Source organism: Agelaius phoeniceus, chromosome Z (genome assembly GCF_051311805.1).
Source record: "Agelaius phoeniceus isolate bAgePho1 chromosome Z, bAgePho1.hap1, whole genome shotgun sequence".
In the NCBI taxonomy this organism is placed as follows: domain Eukaryota; kingdom Metazoa; phylum Chordata; class Aves; order Passeriformes; family Icteridae; genus Agelaius; species Agelaius phoeniceus.
This window is the reverse complement of record NC_135303.1, coordinates 83770390-83795738: the sequence shown is the minus strand read 5'-3', so window position 1 is coordinate 83795738 and position 25349 is coordinate 83770390. Positions and strand designations below refer to the sequence as shown.

The 25349-nt window shown below is 38.3% G+C and overlaps 1 protein-coding gene across 1 annotated transcript in view; it reads right to left on the bottom strand.

Moving 5' to 3' along the window:
• Positions 1-25052, bottom strand: part of GOLPH3 (golgi phosphoprotein 3) — a 31683-nt gene extending 6631 nt beyond the window's left edge. The window contains exons 1-3 of the mRNA XM_054651960.2: positions 24640-25052; positions 5097-5228; positions 630-744 (exon numbers count right to left, since the gene is read on the bottom strand). Of these exons, the coding sequence (XP_054507935.1) occupies positions 630-744; positions 5097-5228; positions 24640-24855 (463 nt within the window). The 5' untranslated portion in view covers positions 24856-25052. The remainder of the gene's footprint in view (positions 1-629; positions 745-5096; positions 5229-24639) is intronic.
• Between the last annotated feature and the right edge of the window lie 297 nt (positions 25053-25349).

The following is a 25349-nucleotide window of genomic DNA, read 5'->3' as shown; positions in this document are numbered from 1 at the left end:
TATGATCACTGACATTTCATTCTTTCTCAACTATTTACTAGCTTTACAGGGAAAGCTGTGTGCAAAGTACTCGCCTTGAAGACTTTGTTTTGATCAACAAGAAGTATTTAACATTTAAAAATATTTATTACATTTCTTCAGTTAATAAAAAAATAAACTCCTAACGCTTTATTTTTTCTTTATGATTAATGGCCAAATCACCCTCAAGTTTTATGTGTGAGCTATGAGCTCTTCACCTCCTTTCTTTATTGAAAGATCTGAATACTCAGTGCATACACTCAGGCTCCAAACTTCCACCAACCATCATTTCCAAACACAGAGAAAGGCAATTACATCTCCAGGGTGCAGTCCTGATTTACTTCAGAGTCAGCAGAAGGCACCTCTTCCACTGAGTTGAGATGTCCTCTGACACTTCCATACAGATCCTTTCTGTACCAAGTTAAGTCAAAAGCAACAGTTACTTATATTTGATTAAAGGCTACAATCAACAAGAGACTACCCTAGAGGACAGACTAATTAACTTTTTTGCATATTTTCTCTCAAAAAACCTTGCAATATAATCTCTAGTGATGCCAGATAATTAGCTTTATTTGGGTAAAAAAAGCAAATACGTTATGTGCAAGGCTTACCACTAAGCAGTTCAATCCAATTTTGTACTGTTTCAGGAGGCTGGGTCTCTTTTATGTGTTTCAGAGCTTCATCAAGCAGAACATCCCCTGTAGGAGCATCTGACTTGCAAATCACCTAAGAATGAATAAAACACAGTCAGTATTTTGACAGAATTCATATATGACAAACACACCCATCAATAAAAAACCTACCTGTTAGGAAAACCAAAATAATTTTTTTTAAAAATAACAAACTCTCTTAAGAATATGCAACATTGAAAAAGGTAAATTTTCATTATTAAAAAAAAGCAGTATGTGTTTTAATTCAAAATACCTTAAGTCTGAGGTTAATCTGTAACTTAAATTAACCTTAATGGACAAAATTGTAGTATTAATAACAAACTTAAAAGCTGTATTTTGAAGGAAAATAACTCACTTATCTAGCCAGGTCCGTTGCTACCTCCCAAGAACAAAGTACATTGCACTAAATTAGTTTCTGAATACAGTCTATTCTACTGCTTCAAGTCAATTTATTCAAAATACTGAGTTAAGCAATAAGGTTGCATGAAAATAACAACAAAAAAAAGGTACAAAAACTAGTTTTCTTCAATATACGAACAGATAAAAATAGATTCATGACAACATCTGTAAGTTTTCCAGCTCTGAAGAACACACTGCCAACTAATAGAGTTTAATTTAATTACAGTTAAACCACACGTACTAGGGAAAATACACATGTACTAATAAACCCCTTAACATGCAACAATAAATGCAATACAATATAAGTCTCTTATTTAATAACTTCTAAAATTATTTGAATTCTTCACTCAGGAAAGCACAACAAAAAAACTGATTCAGAGGAACATAATAAAATTCAAAAACGTAACTGCTTGTTTACCAGTATAAGTAGTTACAGAAACCATGCAAAAAAATACAATTTTTTTTCAGGAGACAAAATCAAGAGCACCGAATGAAAACTTACAGATTAAACTAGCTCAAGTCAGTATGTTTAAAATCCATCTTTATTTATAGAAGAATTACTACAGTTGTTAGTGATAATAATAATAATAGTTGTTATTATTGTTGTTGTTACTATTATATCTGGCAATTTAAATAGTTTACAAACTAGCACTTTACAAGCATCAGAGAAAAGGTACCAGGTGATTGACAGAAAAACGAATACATCAACACAATTCCATATATATACACATATAAAAAGCAGGAAATGAAAGCTCCTATCTTTCTTAACACTTTAGAGTAGTCCGAAAGGTGTTCTGGAAATGTCATACTGTTCCATAGTTCAGGGAACATCCTGTTTCTTCAGAGATGCTGGTCCTTAGCCTGATTGTAAAAAAATATTCTTTATTCCAATTTTTCAGTGATGAATCAGGTACTAGATTTGCCTCGTACTTATCAACTAAGGAAATTTCAATTATACAGAATATTTAATTTGCATTTTTCACAATGCAGCTCTGTAATTAAGCAAAGCTAAAAGATTAAGCACAGATTTTTAAGTAAACTTCATTTTCTAGTTTTAATACAAAAATTCACTCTTGCATGAATTGCTCAGAATTGTTAGCAATAAATACTGAAGAAAATCTGCCAAGGATTTTTTGGGATTCCTTTTGATTCTAATAACTCTATCAATTTGGTTTGCTCTCTGAGCCTGTAAGGCAATGTACAGTACCATCTTCTATTCTCAATAACCATTTGCAAACCTCAAAATTCATTTATTTGTTTCTAATATTGATGCCAGTAGACAGAATCCAAAATGGTGTGACAATTACATATTCTTAAGCCAAATTTACAAGGATGTTGCCATGTGTAACACATCATATCCACTTACAAAATCTCACTAAGGTCCATCAAGTCCTTGTCCACTCTTTTCTCAGTCTCATTTGACTCTCTATGGCATTCAATCATAGATTTAATGCATCTTGATCCATTCTGAAGTACAAAATATTGCCCGGTTCGGCTCTCTGTCTCTGCCTGGACACGGGTAGGGTGGTTCTTGGGTGGCCCGCGTTTCAAAGGACGAGTCTGGACTCTTCAGCTTTTCGATCTTCAGATTGTTTATTGTTTCTTATCTACAAAATTTTCTGTCTACCCAACAGAGGTCTGACCTGCAAGGCAGCCAAAGGCACTCTGACCACCCATGGGGCGGTCATGTCTTTTTATACTAAAATCTACGTACATTATATTTACCTTTATTTTCCAATACTTTTCACCCATGTTAGCAAGTGCACCTTCACCATAAACCAATCCCCAAGTGCCAACATCACCACGGAAGATGGAAGACAAGAAGAAGAAAGAAGAAGGACGAGACACGCCCTGATCCCTCCATCTTGTCTCCATAACCCCCCTGTACCAAAAACCTTAAAGTTTATATTTCACCCTCTAAATGTGTCCCTTTTACACCCTTCACTCTAAAGTGATTCTCATGTCCTCAAACTGCTGTCACTTCTGTGGATGGATCAAAATCAAGCCACCAAACACTCCTGGCAACATTCCAGGATTTCCGAGACCCCCAAGGGTTCTCTCGGTAACTCTGGACATCCGGAGTGATGTGCTGAGTTCCCACAAAATATTATCAGCAGAGATCAACCTGATTTAAGGCTTTAAGTGAAAATCATTGTAGCTATCATTCTTTCAAGTTAATTATATTAAAGCCACACTTAACTGGTTATAAATCTGTGCTACTGCCCAAAAAACTGGAGTTTACCCTCCTTCACCTCACCTTATCACTTGTGCCCCACCCGATGACAAGATCAAGAGAGTGGTTCCATTAAAAACTAAACTGATCAAAGTAAATAATTTCACCCCTGAATTACAACCTTGGATGTATTATTTGACAGCTCTTTCCACTTATTAGGCACAGTATTTATTTCACAGCCAAAGCTAAGGGCATGGGGAGCAAAGCCTGCAGAAGCAGGACAAGGAGGACAATTGACAGAGTATAGAGACTTACATCTGGCCAACACAGAAACAAAACTGAAATTTAGTGTTAATGGAAAACTTCAAATAAGGTGCAAAATAACATAAGTCATTCATAAGACTGATTTCTAAATTGATGGAGGTGCTGTGTTTAGGGATTTCATTTGCAGGGAAGTAGTTAAGCAGAAAACAACCTTCATCTAAATTTTAAATTAATGCCTATTTTTATAGAACCCTCGTGCCTGAAAACTGAAAGGTATCTCAAATACTTTACAACAGCAGAATAAGAAAACCTCTAAATTGCGTAGATTTTAGATCACTTTAGACAAACCACATGATAAAATTTAACAAAAAACATGCAACCACAATCAAACAAAACCCAATCACAACTCAGACAAATAATTTTGCTTGTATTCTTTAGTGAATATACATACAGATTATTTTTCCATTTTCTTTAAAAACCCAGCAACCTCACAGTTAATATTTCAAGTAGATAGAACTGACAAGGTTTTCACAGAATGAAAATAACTCCTGACTGAATGCCTAAGAAGATTACTGAATGCCTAAGAAGCCAAAAGCTCTGGAGGAAAAAAAAATGTGCGAACTAATCAATGCTGAATATGCTTAAACGAGGCTAAAAGAAGTAGGGACTGTTTGTCGGAACAGAGGTTCGATTTTTCTGAAGTGAAGGGAGCTGTGAGAAGGTTAGGGAATTCACAAGCTTGCCTTAAAATTTAGAAAAGATAATATTGACAGAGAAATGTGCCATAAGAGAATTTATTTGTGGTGGACAGACAACATTTGACCAGGTTTTCAATAGGCTTATTTTACAAGTGTCCTCTAATGCTGATGAAGTAAAAATTCTTCCAAGAGCATGACTTCGCACATTTTGTACAAAGGGAAAATTCAGTGGTAAAAGTAAAAAACTAAGGCCTCAAATCTTCAGCCCAATTCTATAAAGGACCGTAGAGATGTGGCCATCTTGAAGGTGAGAGAGCACAACCCATTTAACTCACCAGCCTCATGCTTGAACTAGACAGTTGTATGTTCTCAGGGGTCCCAAGAACAATGATGGTTTCCTTCCCATGCAATGCAAGCACAACTGCAGCGCTGTGTACACCCAGAAGTAAACTGGTGGCTTGCAGGACACATCTGGTGTCTGGCAGTTATCCGTTCCTTTCAGCCTGAGCCCACATCCCACTGGCATTGCAAAATCCAGCTCCTTTGGCAGATTGTGGCTGGTGCCACTGGCTGTAACTGCTGCCACCACGCCCCAGCCAAAGCCACTGCCAACGGCTGGTCAGCAACAGCACCAGCAACACATCCAAGGAACAAACACGGGCACAGAACAGGTACCAGAGATGTCCCAAGGCATTTCATCTCACCACCCAAACACCTTTTAACTTTGCACTTCTGCCTTAGGTCATTACTCAGAATCATCATCTTCACATAAAGAAAAAAAACCCCAGGCTTTTTCTTAGAACCAGTTGTAATTTATAGCTCCTGTATTGCGTGGAGCCTGACGAGTGAATGTGACCATTTTCCTGCACTTACCTTTCTTGTTAGCAGACTTTTGCGCCTCATTCCACAGGCCTCCAGCTGGAGACGCCCCCGCAATGCCAATTCAATTAACATGCAGCCGCGCAATCCTGACGAGATGCAATCATTCCAGAACGATGTGTAACCCTGTGAAGAAGGAAAGACAGTTAAGATATCTCCATCTCCACCTGAAAAAGAACAGAAAAAGGGCCTTGCTGTGTTCTCTGAGCAGTTCTCCTGCTTTCACACTTTTGAAGTAGCATCACTAGTCACTATCATTCCTGCCCTGAAAACATGAAAGAGAAACAGTCTCATCCTGTTAGTTTTGACACTCAGTCTCTGCCTTGTGAAGAACTGGGAATCCTCAGGAAAATGATACAGAATGAAAGAGGGCAATACCAAGAGCCGTGAGGTATAAAGTGTAGTTTTATACACAGTCAAAATAAACTTAAGATACTTTTAAGACATCAAGCATTTAGCATTACTGACATCACACGGCTTTATGAGTGACCAAGAAACATTAGTGTGATTTTACATGCATAAACAATGTAGCACTGAGAAAGCAATAATAAACTAAAAGTGGATATAACTATGGAGTATACTGGAAAACACAAACATGGCAATCAACACAAATCACAGTACAAATTATTTTGGCTTGAACATAATAAACTAAAAGAAAAAAGCTTTCAAATAAATATTTATAACAGCTACCACTTTGTCATTTAAATCCCTTGAAAATATGTGCTTTTACAGCTTGAAGCATAGTTCTTATACAAACTGCAAAACTGCAAACCACATTTATTCCACTAAGCACACCTCACCTACTGTGATTTCTCTATATTTCTGCATTGACAGCTGTCTGCTTAAATGGTAGAGCAGACCATTTGACCCAATACATTTACTCATCAGTATCTAGAAACAACTATTGACTTTTGTACTCCATTGTTCAACAATTATGATCAAAAAAAATTTTACAAAAATAATTATTTTATACAGAGTAGCCAACAATGTTCTTGAATATTTTTAATATCTGAATATCTAAGATAAAAGTAAAATCATTGAGAACTGTTCTGAGAAATGTTTGATATGATTCATAAAGATCTTCCCAAAGTGTTCTAGTGAAGCACTTCTGGAAATACCAACTTTGGGATACTTTACAGAAAGATGCTGTACACAAGACAAGGTGGGGAAAGAGCAGAAGAATGTTCTGCTTTTCATAAAATTGTCATAACCAAGAACAAAGACTAGCTTAAAATAAGAACAAGCCAATTTTATTATTTTTGCAGATGAAAGCTGCCAACATATAAAGATATAAGGGGCATATATTTTAAGTCCACTAAATTTACAAACCAGTCCCTAACTAATTACATAAATTACAGCTTTCCATGAATGTGAGAATACTTGTTTCAATTTTGCACTCAGCTATTTTCAAGAGCTGTATTATACAGATGACCAATACTTATGAAAAGTCTACAAAAGCCCCGAATCTCTAAGGTAGTTACCAAAACAGGTCCAATATATTTACTTAAAACACCATAAATATGAGTTTGGAAAGGCATTTGAGAAGTTATCTAATCAGTCTTCTACTCTAGAGCTGATACTTTGCAGGTATCAGCTACTTCTACAATGCCATTCTGCAATTAAGATTTTGTTTGGCACCAGACATTTTTTGCCAAATAACACACATGATAAAGTGCAGTATTTGCTTGAGCGGGAAGAGATATGACTCCTACATTCTATTTCCAGTCAGGCTCTTTACATAATAATTTTTTAAGTCAGACAATACATATGCAAACTAAAAATCTACAGCACAAACCCACAATTACAATAAATTTACACTTCTTTATATTCATAGAAAGTTTCAGATTACTACGTAAACAATTAAAGTGTGGATGCTTGTTTCCTTTTTTTAGCAATGAAACTGAATTTATTTTTAAAATTACTATTTTTCAACGAAGTGACTTTAACTACACCACTCCCAGCACCAATTACCAGATGTAAACTCCTCTGTTCCAGTAGTAGTTAACACAGATGGCCATAGGCTGAGGGTTGCAGAGAAATGCAGGCTCGCTCATGAGATAAAGTCAGGTCAAAAATGACTACATGAGTCTCTAGTCCAACCTCCTGCTGCAAGCAGGCTCAGTTATGAAGTCAGGTCAAGTTGCTCAGGGCTCTATTCAAGCATGTCTCAAAAGCTTCCAAGGATGGAGACTGCACAACCACCCAAAGGTTTTTAACCAAATAGTCCTGAAAGCCAGTTGAAAAAGATTACATCCTTCATAAATGGAGCTGCTTGTTTCGGTGGGGTAGATGACAGTGAAGCCATGAGAACGGATCCTGTTGTCACCAACTTCTTATTTTCCTTCTGCCCCCCAGACTCAGCTCACAGGTGATCCTCTAGAGAAGGAACATTGTATTTCCACACACAGAAATTGTACACCTATTAACAGAGTCAGGAAAGGGATTCTTTTCAATCCATTAAACTGATCTTTCCAGATCATTCTGGTAGATGAATGGGTTGGTTTTGACACCTAATGCAAAGATACCAGACAATCGAAGGAACTTTCACAGAATATCAGTTCAGCACTCAACAATCTAACTAAATCATCCTTTAAATTAACTCAGTCTTCCTGGAGTAACTAGAAATGAATGGGAAACATTTATCTTTGATATTTCAAACACCCTCTTGACACCTACTTTAATTGGTATATAGCATAACTGGAAAAGATGCTCAAAAAAGAAACAAAGGGGTGGAGATTAATAATTTATGGGGAGGTGGAATGGCAAAATAGAATAATGCACTATTTGTAAGGAAACAAGGTCTAAAAGATGATAAACCAACTTAGCTCACAGGTTAGTAGTCAGTAGCCAATTTCTTTTCTGGTTTTCCACTCAATTGCTTTAACAGGAAGGCAGAAGTTTTAAAAAAAATTAAAAACTTCTTTAAAAAACAAGAACAATAATGAATTTTGACAGACAGCAACCAATCTGTAAACCACACATAGACCAGGATGAAGTCAATGTTCACTGGGGGAATTGTCATCCTGATCCCACCTCTCCCTGAGAATGTAACCTGTCCACTGCTCATTACAGCGCACAGAACAAGACAGGGACATGGTTTTTAAAACTGTTCATTTTTTCCAATTCCTAGCAGTCTCAAAACACTTGACTGAAGATCAAACACCACTATGCAGAAATGCAACTCATTCTACTATTTAATGCTCTTAAACAGCATTAGTTTTCTCACAAATACAATACCAAGTATTTTTATTTCATCCCTCTTCCTGCAAGCCTTACAGCTTTACAAACTCTCTAACTCAAAGTAATACTTATTTCATTAAAGTTACTAAGCAGCGGGGGGTAAGACTTACAAAGCAGGAGATTATTTTTATCTGACAGCAATCACACTAGAATAGCACTTTAAGCTATGAATAGCTTGCAAGACAAAATTTTAAATCTACAATGACTCAAAGATCAAAAAACTGTTTACAACTGTCATGTTTATTTACACAAACACAGAACAAAAGCATTTTTTGTCAGGCCTGACCTAGAAACTTTCAGCTAAAAACTAGTTTTGCTAGACAAGCAAAAAGGGAAATTAGAATAAAGTTTACACCAAATACTTGTTTCCATATTAACTTTGAAAGTTCAGCTTTCCACCCAGATATGGCAAAGCACAGAGCTGAGACTAAGATCCTCTTTCCACTTTAAGAATAAGTTATTTAAAATCCATGTTCATTAGGCCATTTCTTTCCCACCAGCTCCTGTGGCATTTATTCACTTTCTCCTATTCACTTGCCTTCTACCCACTTCTAGCTCACACAGGTATTCCTGTTTAATTATTCATTAATCACTTGAAACTGCCAACTATTAAACAGTCCATTGTATAACAGAGGCCAGTTCCCAAAACTACCTTACTTTCCACTTCCGGCTTCTACTTAGTCTCTTTAGAGACACTGTTACCCAAGAGATTTTAAAATTCATAAGGTTGTTTGTAATTTTTCTTTTCTTTAAAGAAGATTGCTAACACTTTATCTGTGATCCAACAGGGCACTGCAACCATGACCACTATAATTTCATAAGTATGTAAAAAAATCAGAGTGAGAAGACAAAAAATTATCAGATGTGTCTCAAGATACTTGGTGCCATGTTAGTGATTTCTACACAATTAAGGCTGCTTTAAGACTTGCACAAAACTTCAAAATCATTTCACTTAAGCACAAAACAGCCAACCTTCACAGATCAACGACTCTCACAGCTTCCAGGCTACTGTCACACTAACTCTATTTGAAACAAACAAACAAACAAAAAATAACTAAAAAACTAAAACCAAAACAGAAAGACCCCACTGAATCAACATCACTATTTTCTGTCTCCCAAGTGCAATTTTAAGTAACCCAGCAGTAACAGTGCAAAAAATGCAATTAAGCTGTAGATGTCATCTCATGTTCATGTAGAAGTACTCCCTAATGTAGTACAAAGTTAAAAAAAAAAAAAAAAGAAAACTTTCTTAATAAAACATAGAACAAAAGACTCAGAAAGGACTGGGTAATCTTTTACTCAAGAATGCTTTGTTTTATTTATCAGAGTTGTTAAAAATCTCTTCCCACTACAGAAATATATATTCTTTCTCCACTTCTTCAGATAACTCGGAATAGGTGAATAGCAGTTCTACCATACCTGGCACAGACAAGAAAGGAGGAGGGCACAGTAAAAAATCCATGGAAATACCTCAGATTCAAGAGAAGGAAAGCAAAATGCTTGCAGAATTACAACTCTGAGGCTTCAAAATACACACATGGTAATATAAATAAATATGAAGTGTTTAACTCGTGGTTAAGGGCAGCTGTTTGCAGAACACAGACTGCAGCTGCCAATGCATTCTAATCCAAAGAGTCTCAAGCTATCGCAGATTACTTTGCAGATCACAGAGCCACTGCAATTGGAAATCAGCAGCTTTTAAAAAAGCATCATAAAGTCATGTAACAGTATGTGAAGGTAAATTGTGGGTTACTAACACCTACTCTCCAAAAACATAAAGTATTTCTTTATTTTAACTTAACAGGTCCCTCAGGCCCTTCCTCAGATCCACACAGCCTCATATTTATTATCACAGGTCAGTGTTAGGTCGAAGTTTTGGCCCTGACTCAGACTCCATTTACATTTATGAGGAACCACAACAGAAGTTTCTCTGGGATAATGCACATAACACCACCCAGTCTATACTTCTCTTACTAAAAGCCTTTTCATTTTAAATTCAAACTTAATAGTACTCCTTAGACCCTCAGCTAGCACCCTCTACGAAAACACAGAACTAAAACATCTATAATAAACAACTAAAATAAACCAAACAATCAAAGGGAATCTTCTAAAGGAGAAACATCACTACAGCTACCCAAACCCTTGAATTCCTGTTCTCAGGAAATTCCAAATTTTTCTATTACGAAAGACTCAAACAAAAAGACTTTGAAATTTGGTAAACAATACAATTTCTGAAACTTCTTGTATAGATAAAACAAACAAAATATTGATTAAACTCTTTCCAGACATGGCAGCTCAATCAGAAGGGAAGCTGGCCAACTAACAGAAAGCAGAAGTGAACAACTACAACTCCTGAGGAGTTTGGGAGTCCCAGCTCTGAGGTACTACACTTTAGAGTCTTGTCAGAAGACATCAAATCCTTAGATTCTGGGTTTCTCAGCTAGGAGGCGCAATCCAGTTAAAGAAAGCTTTCACATTAGTAAACAGTAAATTCTGAATTTACAGGTACCCTGTTCTCTATTAGAATAGTATTTCAGTCAAAAAAATTGCAAAAAGCTCTACCTAGATGATAAAAAATAAAAATCAGACTTCCCAAACTTGCTGGAGTTTGCTGTTACTTTCCTTACTTCTGCATAGATGGCACTCAAACACTCTGTTGGGGGTAGCAACATAAAATCTCTGAGACACAAAACTGTGGGTTTGTTTATGTACAAACAAGTGTTGAGCTTTCCTAAACAGGTGTTTCTTCCTTGCTACCTATTCTTTCCAGAATGCAGCAGACTATTTTTATGTTCTCACAAATCACAGATGACAAACACAGTGGAAAATTACCTTCAGGTCCAATTACAGGCTCTTGCCAAATGCACATGCCAGAATAATAAATATATAGTTTGGGAACAGATAAAACCACAATGTTCAGTTCTACCATTCAGATGAGCATATGAGGAAACAGTTGTCAAGAAATCTAAGCCTGAGATGGACTAACTAAAGTGAATGTGGAACTTGGAAAAAAAAACTTTTCAAAGTCAGTTCATATTACCTGTAGGACTAGAAAAGGTAAATTGAGTCATCTGCTCGTATAAATTTTATATGAGCTGCTTTTCATTTTGAATACCACAATTAGCAAAGAGTCTACTTACATCTAGCATTTATACAGCAGTGTCATGGAAGAAAAATGTACCTGCATGCTCACTGTGTGTAGTTAATTCTGAGAAAGATTAATATTTTATATATACACACATATTCATATATATATATATATATATATATATATGTATAAATAAATGTATATGTATAGTCAAATTTCTTTTTTTCTTAGAGGTACTAAGAGTGGCAGGGAGAAACACCAGGGGAAAAACAGTAGGAAAAGAAACAAAACAAAATGATACCCCAGAGTTCAATTACTTTCCCAGCACAAGCAACCCTTGTGAATCATTACTTTTTACCTTGGAGAGATTAATTTCGGTTTTACTGACCTTTAAAATCAATGTCACCACATCTCATTTTAGCCTTGCACAAAACCTTGCATGTTACTGGAGAAGGTACGTCCTTCGCCATATCTTAATTTTTAGCCATTTGAGAACTAAACCAAGGAAGCAGTCCAAAGCCTGAACAGCTGTTGAAGACAAATCAGCTCTTCACTCCATGGACGCACGCTCCATGCTGTTCTCTCGCCTGAGCCCACGGCAGCATTTGTGTAGCCAGCCAGGTGAGCAAGTGGTCCTTCTGAGAGCTAAGTGACATTTTCGTCACCTGATTCACCATGCAGGTGAGCAAACTTCAGAGACAGTGTGGAGAAGGGAAAGAATGTGGTTGGGACAGACAGCAAAATGTAACAGCATCCCCTTCCATGACAACCCACACTTCAATAGATAAACTGCATTCAAACCCTGAATAGTTTTTATAACCTGAATAGTTTCAGCTAGAACTTAGTCTTTGGGACAAAGAACAGAGGAAAAAAATTGTATATTATTGGGATACCTGTGCTGAAGCCATTCATGACCAAAATATGCTCAGAAAAGACAAAAAGCACCTCCCCATTTTGGACTTCAGCAATGACTACCCTGATGATCATAAATTGGAAGTTATATTATTTAAATCTGACAAAGCAGCAATAGCATCCCTTTCTGGTTCTCTGAAGAAAGAGCAAGTTCTTTCAGAGGCACCTACTAGACTATTATTAACCAACACAAAGCACAGAGAGAACATAATAATAATAATAATAATAATAATAAAATCATCATCTGTCACCCACTTGAAACCTACTGCAAAACACAAGCAAAGAAAATTTATCTTGAAGTACAACTGTGGCAAGTTGTATTTCATAATGGACTTAATCACAATTGTGACAGAATTGTCACTTTTTTAGTCAACAAGTTCCTCCCTCAACTAGTAGTTTTGTGATGACAGAAAGACAGCTGGGGAGAAAAGAAGGGAAAGGATTAACATCATACACTGTCCAGGTGGTCTGGAGCAGGTGAAGAGTTGTTAGGAACTTTGGTCTGCAACAATTTTCACGTCTGAGATGTCTGCTTTCTTCCCCCTACATCCTATCTCCAATATAAGAATTGGTCATAAGCAATTTTACAATTTTAATCTGCTTCACAGCTATGATTGCTTATGAAACAAACACTGCCTAAAAGTATTTCAATTTTTAATGAAGAGTACAAGTGAAGTGGAAGGCATTGGGCTATCATAGTCTCAAAAAAGACAACCATCTTAATACACTGTTTCCCTTATGAAGTCTATCAACAACTACTAATATTGCTTTGGATTTTCAAAAGCACTTACACCTCCTGAAGAACTTCTACAACACATTTCCTTAGAGCTGCTCCCAAATCCAAATAATGCAAAGTACAAAATATAAGCAGCACATAGAGAGAAAGGCTAACAACAGTACTTTGTTTATTACAAATTCATTCTGGTGACCCAAAAGCCTAATTTTAAGCATTCCAAATGCATCTATCACCAGCATTCTTCTATAACAGAAACACTATGTCCTCTTGTATTAAATGGAGATACCATCTGACAGCACTAGGAGAGGACAAAGAACAGTATGTCTTCTAACACCTCTACATGATTCTGTTCCTATCCTTTCTAGGCGAAGGTGAAACTGCTGACTGGAACTGCTGATTGCAGAAACATAAATGGTCTGACACTGCTGCAGGTAAGCAAACCTCTTCTTTGTGATAACACAAATACAGGCAGAGATCTCAGACAAATCAAAGTCAGTAACTGAGTTACTGGGCAAAGAAACAGCAATAAGTTTATGGATTCTTTAGATATGGAAAGCTGTTAAAAGTCAGTAATTTATTTAGGAATGTCATCGCTCTATAAGGAACAACTGATACAGTTTTGCATCTCTTGAATGGGGTCAGAGTCAGCAAGACTGATGCTATAGATGCTTAACTTAATACTGAGTATGTTTCGTAAAGTATTTGTCCAACAAATCTGACACCTGACTTTTTCAGTCAAAAACTTCAATTACATAAATTTTAGATTATCTTAGAAATAAGGAACCCTTTTAAAAAAGCAAACAAAAAAAAAAGGAAGTCTTTCCTTCCAGCATGCTGTTACCAGCTTCACAGCCTAATAGAGGCAAACTGGTCTTGGAATGCAAGAACACAAAATTCAAAAAGATCTACAAACCTTTCCAAGTTTTCAATGACAAACAGAAATGCTGGTCAATGCTAGAACTCCTCTTCTGCAGCCAGCCACCATTTGCTCCACCTCAGCTAATGTCCTTATATGGACCTCTGTGAACCTCTGACTTAACTTCAGGAGCCTTAGATGGAATAAACATATAAACAAAGTCCAGCAAGAACCAATTAAAAGTGTTTCTGCCAGCCTAACTAAACATATTTATTGGAATGTGGGGAAAATGCAAAACGGAAAACAATTACAGAAGATGAGGAAAAGGAAAAACTATTGCAACATAGGCTGGAATGTCCAAAATTTAATTCTCAAGGTAAAGGAAGACTGCTCTCACCAAAGGTATCTTACAGAACTGATCCATTTTCATCTTCAGGGAACCAAAAAGATATGTTATTTTCTTTCCAATGCAGATTACTGTAATTTATATCAACCTGAATGTAATCACAGCACAGAAGCTGCAGCAGGCAATAAGTCTCAAACAATACAAGTTGACACTGTCAAATTATGCATATGCTTTAATGACCCAGCATTTCTTACTTTCTAATATACATTCAAAATACATATTTCAGTTTATTAGCTCTTAAAAGCTATAAACTTATTATCTCTAAGAAAATCTCATACTCCATGACACTACGGGCCTGCACAATGGCAGACAGATTTAAACAGAAAACCAATTCCAGCTTCTCTGGCAGCATTCTTTTGCAAGTTCCAAATCAGCTTCTTTTGGCAAAGAACTGTGTGGCCTTAGACCAAAAAAAAAATAAAATGTTCAGGGTTAGGGTGTCTTACTTGAACAACTCTTCAATAATAGCTTCAATCTTTTCCCCCGTCAATGGACTTATCACACAGGACAGACAAAAAACACCCTGAACAAAATGATTCTGGAATACAAGAATGATAGTTAAGCTGAGAACACATTCATTTCTTTCCCCCTGCTTAGATTCCAAGACACTAAGCAATCCTGAAACACAAAACTGAATTTTGGTTCAGACAACAATATGTTTCAATAAAATTCTTAATTATTAGCAAATTCTAAGACTAACCCTCCATTTTCCTTACTAAATGGTTTTCACACCTACTGTCTATCATATATTGATTTTCACTGTTTCTACAGACAAACCTGTTTTAAAACATTTGGTTAAATACATGACCCAGATTCATTTGATATGGGTACATTCAGAGAGGGCTATTTTCTATGTATTATATAGACAAACAACAGATTAAATTACCAAAAGTGTGAGTTTCATTTTTCAGATATCTCTAAAATGGGTAACAAAGGAATTTCAGACACAGTAAAAGAAATAGCTGGAAAAAAAACATTTTGAAGACATTCTGAAAACAAAATAATTTTAGGAGACATTCATCCCTTTTACCAGTCATCCCTCAGAAATCACAGCATCATAATCTATCATATCCTGTATCCATAACCTTAGGTGGAAGGGAATCTTAAGATCATCAAGCCCAACTCCTAACCCTGCACAGGACACCCCAAACAATCCTGCCATGCACCTGAGGCATCTCCAGAATCTCACTCCTCCCCACATCTGGGGTTGCCCCATCCCAGCTGCAGAATCTGGCACTTGCCCTCATTAAACTTCACGCAGCTGGTGGTATCAAACCCTCTGATTTGTCAAGGTCTCTCTGCTGGGCCTCTATGACTTCAAGGGGTCAACAGCTCCTCTCAAGTTGGTGCCGTCAGGAAACATAGTAATAATACTAAAAAGATAAAAACAAGATGCCCGAAATGTGTAAATACTAAAAAAGTATTCAAGTAAGACACTGTTATAGGAATACTCTGGATTTTCTCATGTGTCAAATGAAAAATATTCAAACTTCAATCATGTGCAATTTAAATAAACTGGATTCCTCTTCACATTACATTAGGTCTTTTTCAGCCTATACTACAGAGCTCTTTCCTGCAAATCTGACCTTTCAAGTAAGCCACCACCTTCTCAACCCAGAAACTTGCAAGAACATCTAATGGTACATTCTAACCTATGAAACTTTTGAAAATTAAGAAGAAAAACTCAAGCCAGAGTGCAGGAGTGTTTATTACTAGAATACTACAAGGCAAGGACTTTGATGTTTTACTCCAGTCCCTCTTGATTACCTCTTTTAATGCAAATGAAATCATTAGCCATTTACTGGAACATAAATTGTACTCTAGTTATAAATAGATAAGTTAGTGGGGGAAATCTCTGAAATGTTCTGACAGTCAAACATGGAAATACTTTAGGAAAGCATGCTTACATATTCTACAAAGCACAGTACTCTTGACAAGTAACTTGTCAGGTATTTGATTAACCTGCCACTGCATTTAGGAATAAGTAACACACAGCAGCTGCTGTCAGGTACTGAAAGAGCTAAAGCCAGATGTTACTGCCACGTTTTCAAGCCCATACACACACACGTTACACAGGCACATCTCTCATTAAAATGGAGATAATAAAAAACCATAGATTTTCTGAAAAGGAGGCAACTAGCACACACACACTGCTGAACCCTTATGAGACCTCTGATTAAATCAACATTTAAGAGTCTGACTGCTTATTTAGAAATGAAAAGACAAACTTAGAAGCCTAACTTTCTTCATGATTAACTGTATACACACGTAGATAATGACTTCAAATATTTGCATGACTCTTGCAAAGCCATCTTCCATCAGTATCCAATCTCTGCTCTTCCATATTGGTGCAAAATTAAGACGTAATTAGTTTGTTCAATAACCTTTGAATTCAACAAACTAATTTCTACTCGACCTCCTATTGTCACTAAACATAAAATCTAACATTTATATGAAAGAAATGTTTCATTAGAATTTAGTGTCCCCTAGTGCTGGGCTGAGCCTGGGTGGCAGCTAAGTCCCATAAAACTCCCATAAAAAAACCTCAGTCACTTTGGCATGGGGGGAGAGGAAAGGAAGACCTTAAGTGAAAAAACAAAAGTAAGCGATGCCAAATGCTTACTACCTACCACAAGCAGACTGATGCCCAGGTGGTCCCTTGGCTATGACCACCCACCCCGCTCTCTCCACTCTCTTTTTATTGCTGACCATGGCACTGCACAGCCTGAGGTACCCCTCTGGTCAGCTGGGGTCTGCAGTCTTGGCTGTGCCCCCTCCCAGCCTCTTGCACCCCCCACTGAAGGGCTGGGTAGAGTGAGAAACAGAGGTGGGCATGCTGCTGTGCAAACACTGCTCAGCAACAGAAAGCACAGGGTGTGTGTTATCACCACTGTTTTCTGTTATCAACATTGTTTTGGTCAAAAACAAAAACCATGGCACCATACTGACTGCTGTGATGAAAATAAACTCTACCGCAGACAGGTCCAGTACACTTCTCTTAAAAACAAAAGGAAAAACCTGCATCTAGTGTTCTTTCTGATACAGACGAAGCAGGCCCTTTACAGGCCAACTAAATAAGAGGTGGAGGTTTCACTAATTTGACTAAGCAGGCCACATTTATTAAAATTGTAATTCTGTCCTCCAGGTTTATAAATAGAGTGTATCTGCACCCAAATAAACTATCTACACTTTCCCTCTCTTCTACCTCTTCTTTTACAGCAGCCACATTTAAAAACACTGTGTAAAACACTGTATTGTTTCAAACTACGGAGGTGCACAATGCTGAATTTTTATTAATACGGACCTGGTCATTAATGTGGATGGAATTCTAGAGTTGTGTTTGGGTCTTTAAAAAAGCATGTACATAATGGAGAGAGATTCCTCTATTCTTAGTCTAAGTATCATCCATCTTCCTTTCAGTTCTTTTCAGAACAAGCTTCTAGTTCCTCACTTGTTTCACTTGTCCAGGTGCAAGCAATCTTCAAGAAACGGAGTAACTCATAATAATGCCATGTCAACATCTTTGTTATGAGGTTAAATAAAAAGTACACCCACTGCACTGTTCTCACACTGAAAGGAACAAGTTCCTCCATTTAGCATTTAACATATACTAACTGAGAGTCTCAGGCATAGTTTGCAGAAGCTGCTAAGGCAGGAGTTCCATTTAAATATCCAGCTCAAGCAGAGTAGTTGCAGTTGGCCTTCCCTGAGTGATTCATACTGACAGAATATCCACCTGACATTTACCTCAAGCTACACAATGGGTGTCATATATTTGCCTGGTCACTGTGCACTGCAGAAGATAGAATACTGAAATGACAACATAATACATACAGAACGCTTCTCTCGCGGTAGAGACTGCCCAGTGTGGAAGTGCCACAGTAAAATCAAGGTCTATTGAAACAAAAAAAATGGAAGTGCAATGTGCTGTGCTGTACAAGAATGACAAGCTAAACACAAACCTCCCAGTATAAACCATGCACAAAAGACAGTCTGGCAGCTAAGGACTCTAAATAACACAACTACATTATGCTATTTAGTAAGACCTTAAAGGCAGATGACTAGAAAGTATGTAGCAAAAAGCAGCTTACAAGTGCTTAAAAGAGTATCAGCAACAGAAAGATATGCAAAAAGCCTGACAACTAATTTCCCAGTGCGATGAATAAATCCTGTAACATCCACAAATAAAAAGAGCTTTGAAAATAACACCTCTCCCTTTATAAAGACCTTGCTTGTAGAGTGTATTATCTCAACAGTCCACCACAAACATGGGAAGAAAAAAGAAAAAAAAAAAAGTGAAACGTGGTAGTTTAGTACAGGTTTTACTGGGGGAGGTGGGAAAGCCTTGGCATGCACAACGCTGGTTCACGCTCAGACCAACAGCACAGTGATTTTGTGCTGTTACTCACTTGTGCTTCTACTCATCCAGGCTTACACACAGTGTACTTGGAGGAAGAGAGCAGTTGAGAACTATTTTATGTGCAATCTCATAATTCTTATGTCTGAAAAGCGCATGTGAAATCATTCTGCAGTAACATTTTATCAATATTTCTGAGAGAAAGCAAGTTACTGAAATTGATCTAAGACCTGTTTGCAATCCAGAAAAAAACCCAAACAGTTAAAAGTGGCACATGGCTAGTGAACTAATTCTTCTCTTCTTTTGCTAAAACTTATTAAAGAATGGACTGAAAATGTTGTTCAGAGGAAACCAAGCACATTTACTCCAGACTAGTTTCCCCTCTTTCCAGTAATGCAACACAGAGATGAGTATGTGCTGTAGTAATTATTTGATCTGTAAGAAAGTAATTCTTAAATATATTATCTACAACACTTAGTCTGGTCAATTTATCCTTGCAAAGAAGTCCATTACATGGACCTCGACTAATTTCAATAAATGCTACTTAATAGCACTAAATTTTAGCTACATTAGGATTAAAGAATACCTGAAAAAAAACCACTACTTCTTTAACATAAAATATTATTTTCAGTTTCATGATTATTTATCTTCTAGCAGTAAAGAGCAAAATTTTCTTATATATACACTTTATTCAAAATGTTTAATAAAAGCAGCTTGCTAAAGGGAGAGAAAGAATAGTTATGGCATGTTTTTAAGAGCGCTTAAGTTAAAGCTCTGTTTGAGAGCACTTAAAAAACTGGAAAGCACTACCAAAAATGCCCAGACAATGTTTTTGTCTTTGCCCTACACCAGACATCTTGTCATAAAAAAGGGACTTTCCACACTCAAAGTTATCCACAGAAAAATAGTATCAATTACAGATTAACCATGCTATGAAAGCAGGGATAACCACACCAACTGCATGCAAATGATTCAAAATCAGCATATCCTCAAAAGAGCCTAAAAGCAGGATTTATTCAGCAGCATGGTAAAGAGGCACCTTACTCATCTTGTAGCAAAAAGAATTGGGGTACTCCTCCTCCCACACCTCCTATCTTCTTCTCCTAGTCTGTCATTTATCTATAGACATGAAATACAAAAATAAAAAAGACCAAAAAGGTAAGCAACTATGAAAGAAAGAATTTTTCACCACAGACATTACACACTTTGTCGTTATTAGGCCCTGAACATTTGAGAAAAAGCATGCCTTTGTCCAGGTTTCAACACATTCATACATCACTCTTCAACTGCAACGCGAATGAATTCCCAGTGGACGCCTCTTCGAGTTACACTTGTTTGTCTCAGAAATTTTCCAGCAAAACTTGGGCGCTTCTAAGTTGACATTCAGCCTCTTGCTGAAACTGTTTTCAAGAGACAAAAAAAGACTAAAAGGATACAAAGAAGACTTTTCAAAACCTGTTAATTTCGTACAAAGGCAAATCCTCCCAAGACTTCTGCATCACAGTATCCATTTCACTAAGTCAATCCTTAAGAGCAGGAAAAACACCACCCACGTCTTGAATGTTTTCAAAATTCCTATGCTACCTTTCACAAAAGTACTTTTAGGATTAAAATATAAAATTCAGAAACCAATTGAGACACTCATATTTGTAAGAATAATAAGGAAACTACATTTTAATACTAATCTGGTCAATACAAAATAGCCCATCTGAAGCAGGCACACTACTTCCCTAAAAGCTTACTTCAACACAATGAAAAATATAAGCTGGAGACCTTCATGTGACCTATCTGGACACAAAGCTATGATGCGAAACCAAATTTTCAACAATAAATGAAATTTTTGAAGGCCAAACATAAGTAACAAAGATCCAAGATAATTTCTGTACCTAATGAAGTGATTTAACTTTACTTCATTCCCACAAATGACATTTTAGTCTTCAGCTAAGAAAGGGTAAAAAATCTAAGAAATATTTAATGTTGCAGTAGACTGCAGTAGCCAGGTATTTTTCAGCATACTTTACCTGAGTATTCTCCCAGCAAGTAAGGAATTAGTTACAGACCAAATAAATATTTTATCTTGGTGGGTGCTAGGTCTCTCTCTCTGCTTCAATTTGTTTAGTTGTGGCAATTGTACAGAGGATAAAAGCAGTTGAGTGCACTGCTATATTTGAATAGATTCCCAACAACTACCAAAAGAAAATTTCAAAAAGGAGGAAAAAAGAAAAGACAACCCAAATCCATAACCAGAAGAAACCCTACAAGGATGAAATTAGTGGAGCAAGTTACATAGCAGGACCACCTCACAACCTCTCCATTTTTATGAGACTGAATTACAAGATACTGGGAGGACCTGTCATGAAACAGCTATCCTGAACTCACCTCTTAGCTATCATTTTTAAATAAGTTATAATATAACTTCCGATATTTATTACTCCCTTCTTTTGCTTCAGTAGTTCTAGACTCTAACTCCCTTTTGCTGTGGCTTTGACCCATCCTATCATAATACTGTTTTTTTTACCTAATACAGCTCTGGTTTACTTCAGTGCATGCTTTTCATTCCTATAGCTATTGCTCTGCTTTAAATGGATGAACCTGACTCTCTTTTCCAGATATGTTTCTGAAGGATTTCCAAATACATGCAGGTGTTGTGAAGGCTCCCTGAAAAATTTTAGTAATGTATTTTCTTCCAGTTTATTACCTGCTCCTCCAAGGACACCGCACCTGTCATGTTATGCAAGCATGCACATATTTCAGCTCATATCCCTTATAACCTATCTTGACTTTGGAATACAAAAATAGTTATGTGTACACAGAAAATACAGATTGAAAAAGAACTGTTGGTGGAAAAGAGCAATCAGAACACATACATTAGGTACAACTTAATTAGGCTAAACTGGTGGGGGACGCAACATTAACAAACAAGAAGGCCACATCCAAGAAGCATGTACAAATACGGGTAATTGTGTTCAGATGTCAGGAATAGGATTGAGGGGTGGTGTGTTTGTTCTACAGCTGCCAGAAATTCCCATCACTGAATCCATACTGCAGCAGCAACCAGACAACAACTCAAAAGTCTTGCTGTGGTTGTTTACAACCATCACACCACCCTGGAAACAAGATTCACATTAGTGTCTAACAATCTCCTGGAAACGCTGAACTCATCAATGCATCACTAAATATCTTCCTATCACTAAAAACTGTCTCCTAGTAGCAAAGACTCTTCCATGCACACTTAGAAATTATAAAAGTAGCTCTGTACATGTAAGCTATTTTGTATACAATTCATATAAAGTTAAGCCACATCACTAGTGTTTAAAATTACCTAAAAATCTAAAAGCTATGTTATCAATGCATGTACCAGTGAGTATTCTGAGGAAGCTCCTATTTATAGGGAAATATGTTCTTCGGCCAAAACAGAGTTCTTGTTTTTATATTTTTTATTTATATGTTCTTTGGCCAATCCAGTCTACTTCTTGTATTTTTTTTAATTTTAAAGTAAACATTAAATTCTTTTCTCCTGTTGGAATAAACAGGAAGGATATTCTCAGCTTTAAATTTACAGACTTTCAATCAAGCTTGTATCTCATAAACTTGCCTTTGCTTGTCCCTTAGACTTCATATAGTTTCAAAATTACACTTTACAGACTCTATATTGCTCTGCTTTGCTTGCTCTCTTGAGAAAGTCTCACTCAAATGCTACAGTAAATCAGTTCTACTGGAAGTAAAGACTTTGTAAAAAAACATTTCCAGATGTGTAAAGTAAGCTGGTTCTGCTTGCTTATCATTAGAACAACAGAGAACAAAAATATTCATATTGGAAAATGAGCCTGTAGTTTTATTTCCAGTTTTGGAAGGAAAACACATGACAAATGGTTTAAATTGTATACCCTGTACACAGGGGCACAAGCAGGCCCAAAACCAAAGTCTAAATCCCAATGCTTCATGTCTAACAAAGCTCACAAAGAGGGTATGCTACAGCTCCTGCATTTAAGCCCCCTGCCCTAGAGCTGAAATTACAATTCTTTGTGTCTGACATCTCCACTGCAAAATCTCAAGGGACTTAGGGATATCCATGCCACTGTAACCATTCAGTTCCCTTTTCTCTACAAAAGAATAAGACATCCCCTTCAAAGTATGTCACTCCTGTGCTTACCAAAATCAGGTAATTTATAACTTGGATGCACACCATTGCAAAGGCAGACTTTTAGACCCAATGTTAACTTTGATGCACCACGAAGACTTGTGCCACATATTCCTCCTGGCAGACACAATGCTCCCTACCTTGAGATCTTTACAGCATAATACCCACCAATTTGGCAGATTTAGCACATAATCCTGGTCAAAAACAGGCTGAAAGATCACCCAGTTTATACCACCTTCTTCAAGATAAGGTATCCTAAGCCAATCCTGCCAGCAATTGTTGTTGCCACTCCTAACTTACTTTCCCCCAACTATTCAGGCATGTAGAAAGAAAAATGCTCATATGCATTCAATTCAACAAGCCTTCAATTTCACACGTAGAAGGAGAGATCACTATCTACAGAGGTTATCAGGACACCATGGCAAGGTCTACCTGAAATGATGGGATTACAAGAATATGCTCTGAAACACACAGTCTGAGAGAGAAACACAATGCTACTGTAGCAGGTACGTACACAGCTCACAGAGTTACAGAATAAACTGGGTTGGAAGGGACCCACAAGGATCATTGCGTCCAACTCCTGGCCCTGCACAGCATCATCCCCAAGAGTCACACTGTGTGCCCAAGAGTACTGTCCAAACGTGGCTTGAACTCAGACAGGCTTGGTGCTGTGATATGTGCTAAAAAGTGAACATTAATCAAGAAAACCACTCTTTATTCGCTATCAGTCAGTAAATTTATTGCAGATGCAATGCCCTGTCAAAGAACATATAACTTACCAGCTTCTCTCCCATACTGAAAAGGCAGAGTTTCAAGAGACTTCCATTCAAATCAGTGAACCGGATTAAATTATTTACTTGTCACACAAATTAAAAAACAAAAGCAAGTTTACTTGACAAAAAAAAAGAAAACCTGGTCACTTAAGCAAATCCATACTGTATCTCATATCTAAAATAAGGGTGTATCACCCTTTAATCACACACCACATCAAATTAAACTGCTTCCCTGATAGAACTCTCATTCCACAGCATGTGTGCTTTCTATATTGACTGCCTTTTTCAAACAAAAAAAAAAATCCAACACAGTGGTGGAAGTACACCTTCCTCAATGACTTACTCACAGTATCATGGCAAACTATTAAGCAATGAAATCAGTAAAAATACAGAATTATATAATAATGCCACTTCTTCATTTTGACACACTTCTCATTACTCACAGCCCATTTCTCTCATATAACCCTCCCCCCAGTTTTAAGATATTTTTAACATGCATTACTCTGCAAAGTCTTAGCAGAAAAGGGCTGCTCAGCACCCTAGAGCAGTTGAGGACCTCGTATGTACCAGAGTTCTGACTGACAAAACCCACAGGAGCAGAGCTATCTCCCTCCCACATTGGAGGCACGGATAAGTTGAAGGAGGATAAATGTGCCAGGTTCACCCAGGCCCTCAAGTCCAAGGCTGGCCTGAAGCCCTGGTCCCCATATCCAGGTCCTCCCGGGTCCTCTATATTCCCTCTCATGTGCACTCATATGACAGCCCCTCTGTGAACCCCGCAACCAAACGGCAGCGCCACAAACTCTGCCGGGCTCCCCCTCCCCAAAATCCGTGCACCTTTTCCCCACCTCCTCCAAAACACCAAGCCTGCTCCAGGCACATCACGTCCCCCATCTCCTCTGCCCCAAGCCCCCAGCCACACTCACTCTGCAGCGCCCTTGACTCCATCCCACCACCAGACTCCTCTTCCCCACAGCACCCCCAAAAGCCGGCGTCCCCTCGGGCACCCCCAGCGCCCCCGGCCGCACCTCACGGTCCTTGAGGCCCAGCAGCAGCACCTCCTCCATGAGGGTGAGCCGCGTTTCCTTGGAATCGCCCTTCTCGTCATCACCGGACTCGTCCCGGCGCCCTTCATCCTCGGGGCCACCGCCGGCGCCCCGCTCCTTATCGGCGGCGGCGGCGCTGCGGGAGGCCTCGGTCCGGCGCTGCACCAGCCCGGAGCTGCGCTGGGTCAGGGAAGTCATGGTGGTGGGAAGAGAGCGGGGCTCGGCGGCGGCTCGGGGAGGGGACGGGCCGGGCTAGAGCCGCTCCGCCCTACGCGCCCCGGCCGGGGGCAGTCATGGGGAGCGGGCCGGTCCCGGGGCGGCCGCGCTGGCGGCGGCGGCGGCTCAATATGGCGGCGCGGGCTGATGTCAGCGGAGGATGTGGCAGCGCCGGGCGGGGCGGCGCCGGAAAGGGACCCGCGGCTGAGGGAGCGCGGCCGTGACCCGGGGCGGGCACTGCGCTGCCTTCGGGATCGGGGTGCCCTTCCACGAGTGCCTCGTTTGCACAGCCGCAAGTCCGCTTGGTTTCATACAATCATTAAACTTGGAAGAGACCTTCGAGACAATCCAGTACAACCGTCCGCCCAGAACTGCCCCTGTAACCCCTAAACCACATCACCGGCGCCGGATCCAGACGGCTCTTGACCTCCAGGGATGGTGACTCCAGCACGTCCCTGGGCAGCCTGTTCCCATGA